Source organism: Petaurus breviceps, unplaced genomic scaffold (genome assembly GCF_028583685.1).
Source record: "Petaurus breviceps papuanus isolate PSGF00001 unplaced genomic scaffold, PetGlider_PUasm1.0 129, whole genome shotgun sequence".
Lineage (NCBI taxonomy): Eukaryota > Metazoa > Chordata > Mammalia > Diprotodontia > Petauridae > Petaurus > Petaurus breviceps.
In genome coordinates this window covers 3650226-3656225 of record NW_027185665.1, presented here as the reverse complement: position 1 = coordinate 3656225, position 6000 = coordinate 3650226, and the positions used below count along the sequence as shown (strand labels likewise).

Here is a 6000-nt window from a genome sequence, read left to right as displayed (position 1 = left end):
ACTTCTTCATTTTAATTAGTGATAAAATTGTGTAACAAGAGAGATGGAGTGACTTACTCACCACCACACAGCCAAAGGTCACCAGAATTAGTGGTGGAGTTAGACTAGAACCAAAATCTTTTTGGAAAAGGCCTGGATTTCTGGGACTTATTCTCTTTGGTTAGCTGATAGAACCTAATTCTCTCTGGGACCAGGACCTATGATGAGGCTTAGAGTAACATCTGAACACTCAGTAATAACCTTTGGTAAAATTGTGAAGCGAATGATATTTATTTGTAAAATCATACTTTTCCTTTACTTTGTAGTATCCTTCCTTCCTTTCACTCTTAACCTGAAAACTCTCAATGCTTTCTATCCATAGAGTTCCCTCCATACTTATATTCCATTGGATGAGCTAGTACCCCATGCTCTGGACGCCCTCCTCCTTACCATATTTCATCACAGCTCACCTATTTTGTAACTTATTTCTTTAGGGTCCTGTTTCCTCCTATGGCTGATGTGAGAAATTAATTCAAGCAGTGAATATTACTAATTAGAATAATTAATCTGTGGCACTATTTTTATTATATATTACATAAAACAAATCATATAATATATATGATAGTATATGATTTATAATGTATATCTTGCATTTACTTGTAAGTATACATGCTGTATCCCCCTCCAGTAAAACATAAGCTCCTTGAGGGAAGAGATTGTAAAATTATTGTCATTTTATCCCCAGAGGCTAGTATAATATCTTACACATAGTTGGTGCTTAACAGGGTGTTTGCTGAATTGAATTGATGCGATGGTGAAGTGCCCACCAGAAATTATACATTAGAGCCCCCTTAAACCTGCTAGAGGGGACCCCTACTGGGTTCCTTGGAAACCACCTAATAGGCTCCAATAGTAAAGAAATGTTTCACCTGTGTTGCTAAAAACATGCCATAGATTCCCACAGATTCAGATCTGTTTTGTTTCAGTAGAAATAATACTAAGGCTTTGTTTCAATAAGAATAATACTGAGAATGTTTGGCCTCAACAAGAATAATACTGAGAAAGCTTCACCTCAATGGAAACAAGGTTAACCCCTTAGAAACATATTCTGTTGCCAGCAATCACATTGTCTATAAAATTATGTCTAACAGAAAGCTCGATGCTGTTTTTCGGTCTGAGAGGCAGTCCCGGCCGGTTAATAAACACTCCTAATCAAATTATAATTGGCCTAGCTGTCCCGTTATATCTCGGTGTCCATTACAATGGCAGGGAACAACATGAACTCTCTTCAGAAAATAAATAAAGTTCATAAAGCACTTGTGTAGTGTTTAAACTTTTTTTTTTGCCTTTTGGAGGGCAATTGGGGTTAAGCAACTTGCCCAAGGTTACACGGCTAGTTATGTGTGTGTGTGTGTCTGTGTGTGTGTGTGTTAAATGTCTGAGGCCGGAACTGAACTTGGGTCCTCCTGACTCTGGGGCTGGCGCTTTACTCACTGTGCCACCTAGCCACCCCCATGTTTGCCTTCCCTCAAAAATTTCATACTCCTTGTTTTACTTCTAGTTAGATATTTAAAAGCCTACCTACCACTGCTGAAGTCCATCAACTGGCTAGTGCATACCAATATTCAGCAAACTGATGGATTAAGCCAGGGAAACTGTTTCTATCATCAACTTTGTTTATTTAAGTGATGGCTGAAATTCCCATTAGGGACCATTAACCAAGATTTCCTTTCTAACCCCACACATTGCATTTTGGTGGTTTCTGTTTCTTTTTGTAAACATTACATTTTTATTAAAGTTCAAGACAAATTTAACTTTTCTTGTTGGAATACAGAAAGTCCAAAATAACTGATCTGATTATCCCATTGTGACAACTCAAAATGAACATAAATCACCTTTCCTTCCCTGCAAAGGGGAAGAGAAGGCTTATGTTTATTCATACTCAATTCTCCTGACAAACCACAACCCTTAACTCCTTATTACTTCCTGCATTAGAAGTGTCACCATGAGATGACAGCTTTCCTAGATGATGCATTTCAAGTTTCAGCCAGGACAAAGCATTTTGTTCTAAAGATTTCTGATCTACTTTACATTTGATATTCCATAATAAAGTTACATGTGTTTTGGTCTTTTTATTTTATCAGATTGCATGTTTTAGGATGGCAGGGATTCTAGGGATGAGGAACCTGCAGCCTCGAGGCCACATTTGGCTCTCTAGGTCCTTAAGTATGGCTCTTTGGCTAAATCCAAACTTCACAGAACAAATCCCTTTAATAAAAGGGTTTGTTCTGCAAAACTTGGACTCAGTCAAAAGGTAGCACCCCAGGACCTAGAAGGTCTTAAGAAATTTTCATGAATTAATGAAACTTTAGAGTCAAAAGGAATCTCTCGATCTGGATCAAGAGTTCTTAACATGCAGTATATGGACTAAGGTCATGGAGAAATTTCAAAGGGGCCATGAACTTAGATGGGAAAAAAAATACATCTTGATTTTTATCAAACTCTAACTTAAATTGAGTATGTTCTCAGTTATTAATTTACTTTTATTTTTTGCTTTTTGGAGGGAGGAAGACTGGGCTATTGGGGTTAAGTAACTTGCCCAAGGTCACAAGGCTAGTTTGAACTTAGGCACTGATGACTCCAGGGCCAGTGCTCTATTCACTGTGCCACCCGGCTGCCCCTCAATTATTAATTTTTAAAATCCCCATTATTCTAAGAAGATGTCCATAAGTTTTCTTAGAGCCCCACAATACAAAAATGGTTTAAGAACCCCTGAGCTAGATTGAGGGGTAAAATCATTTTGGAGAAGGGGTCCATTTTCCCTGTCACTGCACACTGACTACTGACTGCCAACTTCTGTCATGTATGGCCAAGAGCCCCAGGAAGGGCCGCACTTTCCTGGTCATACTAGCTTCCTTCCAGTCCAGCCCACACAGCCATCATCCCAGGAAGCAAGCCCTGGGGAGTAGGAGCAAGTCATCTCCATTAACAACTGTCAGAGACAGGTGGACCAAGCTAGCTGAAGCAGCAATACATCTTGAAGGAGTGATTAAAGGCAGCCTATTCCAGGTGAGTCAATTCAACACTATCACCTCAATCAAAACCTGCCCTCAGACTACTAAGGAACAAAACCTGGCAACTGCTCCCATGGGTGCTATGACCCCTGCCTCCTTAGCCACCACACTTACTGAAGACCCAGAAAAGAAAGGTTTTGATACAAAAGTCCTTGGTACTATCAAGTGGTTCAAGCTCAGAAAGAGATATGAATATAAGGGGAAATAACATTAAAGAAGACTGTATTAGAATCTGCTTTGCTGTTGCATCCTGAGGACCTTTTCATCTCATTTGCAGCTGAAAACTATATGTGCTGTTTCCACCATTAGAATGTGAACTTCTTGACAGCAGGGACTGCCTTGCTTTTCAATCTGTATTTCCAAAAATCTGAGCACAATGACCTACATACAGAAAGTACTTAATAAATGCTTTTCATTCATTCATAGTTCAAGACCCTCATTTGATAGATGACAAAACTGAGGCCCAGAGAGGTTAAACATAGAAACAAGATGACCATCAGTTGGGGAATGGCTAAACAAATTATGGCAAGTGAATATCATGGAATATTATTGTAATAAGAGAAATTATGAATACGATGAATACAAAGAAATAAGGAAAGATTTACATTAACTGTTGAAAAATCAAGTAGGCAAAAGCAGGAAAAGTAGAGCCAGGAAAAGAACATACACAATGACTACAATAATGTAAATGAAAAGCACTACCATGAAACAAAAAATGTGACATTATAAAGAATGGGCTTGGCCTCAAAGAAGAGAGAAGACACCCCAGTGCACATCCACCTACAAATACACAGACGCCCCTTTGCTGAAGTGAGGGAGCCAATATTGATGGAGTACTGCATATGATGTCAGGTTTTTAAAATAATATATTGATTAGTTTTGTTGATTTTTTTTCTCTTTTCAATAACAACAACCAAAAACCTTTTTTAAGGGATGGTGGAGGGTTGGTTCTATCAGGAAAAATCTAGCCAATGAAATATCTATTATTTTAAAAGTGACTTGTCCAAGATCACATAGCTAAGTAGCTGTAAAGCCATGACTGTTTGCTAAGCTTGGGAAAAAAATATACCTTTATTTACCCTTTTGATCTCAAGGTGAAAAGCTTTCTATGTACTCTTTTGCTGTACTAAGGATCCATAGTAAGATCAATCAGACAAACTAGAATTTTGTCAAAAGCAGATTAAACCCATGTACTTTATTACTCATTTGCAATATTAGGTTAGCAGACCTCAGAAATGGCATTTTTAAAAAGCTGTATTCACTTACTCATCATTAAACAAACGTTGATTGATTGGTTTCTCCATGTAAAGTTCTGTATTTTCTCAAGGGGTGTTACAATGAGCTGGGTTTACAAGGTAAATTCCCAGTATATCAGACATAGTGTAATGATTTACTTTCTGAAATGATCTCTTGTCAGGCTTGTGTGGCAATACCATAAAATGGATTGACCAATTATAACCATTTGTGGTTGGGCGTGCCTTTTGTTAAACATGGCTGCTGTCCTGCACATGTGTTCCCCAGATGAAGTTTCATCCCTAAAACTTTGCTTTCCTTCTCCATGGTTTACTTGGATATCCTTTGTCAGCTGAAAATCCTCTATAATTATTTAGCTCCAAACTTTAAAAAGCTCATGATGAACTTCAGCAGAAGAACCATTGTTCACATTCAAAAATCAAATTAGAGCACATGTGGGGGACGTTATATCTGGCGATCATGTGTCAGGAAGAGCAGTCATTTCAAACTCAGGGAATACACTGCCATAAATGGCGATGGTTGATCTGATCTATAGTGTGCTACATGGCCCAAACACATACATTCACCACCAACAGAGTGATTATATTATGCACAATACTTTGGGACTTGACTTTGAAAACTTTCTCTTTGAATGGTTCATACTGGAACCTTTCTCATTACTGAATTTTATTTGCTTTTCTGTTTTTATTATGAACTCCTAGGGCAAGAGCTTGTATATTTTCCCAAGTACCAAATAAAACTCAACAAACATTAATAGAGCACCAACTGTACCATGGATAAGGCACAGTACTGGTCAATGGGAGGGGGTTTCCAGAGAAGAGTATGCATAGATTCTACCCTCAGGGAGCTTAGGTTACATTCAGTGGGGGCTCAATACCATTCTGGCAGATCAATTCAGTTCCTAAGTGTGTGCTTTAAACACTTTTTTGCCTTCCTTTGATAAGTGCAATTCCACTTCAACCCATTGCCCACAATTCCTTTTTCAAAATAGACTCAGAGAGCATACCTTTTGTTTCAACTGTAATACCATCTGTTTCATTTGGTGGAACTCCTTACAAGTGGCACAGCAGGTTCCTGCCTTCAGCACATTCTCTGCTTTCTCATCATGTCCTGGGAAAGAAGACTGGCTCAGTTAGATCTAAAAGGCTGAAAAGAATCACCTCTTGTGCATGAAGGCATCAGCAGGCTTCTACTCTGACCCTGAAACGTGCAAGGTATACATGTTAGCAATTTGTACAGCTCTTCAGTCACTGATGGGAGGGCCACAGGTCAGGTGGGAATGATGTGAAAGAGACCTTGCTGAATTTTGAACCCAGCTGTTTTGATTTAAGGGTCCCCAGAGCCTTTCCATTTTGGGATGTGAAACTGTTTGCCACTACCCTTTTATCAGCACTCTCTGGAAACCAGATCTTATAAACCTGATATGATTTATACTCACCTAAAAGGGCCAATTATTCATGCATTGTAAATCATAACCAAATACCAACATCATTCTTGTGCATTTTACACAAAACTCGTCTTCTTGACTACAGATCAGCAGATCAGCAAGCACTTTCAGATAGGGCAAGATTACAGGAGGCAGTTTGAAACTGGGAACTGACATCAATGTCAGGGACTTGAAGCCAAGTTGGAGAACAAAGAACCAGCAGAAAATATGAGGAACACAAACCATATTCACAACTCTCTTAAACCT

The 6000-nt window shown here is 38.7% G+C and overlaps 1 protein-coding gene across 1 annotated transcript in view; it reads right to left on the bottom strand.

The window, feature by feature from the left end:
* Positions 1 to 6000, bottom strand: part of LOC138172856 (collagen and calcium-binding EGF domain-containing protein 1-like) — a 350877-nt gene that overhangs the window by 6039 nt on the left and 338838 nt on the right. Inside the window, exon 6 of the mRNA XM_069102725.1 lies at positions 5314 to 5417. Within this exon, the coding sequence (XP_068958826.1) occupies positions 5314 to 5417 (104 nt within the window). The remainder of the gene's footprint in view (positions 1 to 5313; positions 5418 to 6000) is intronic.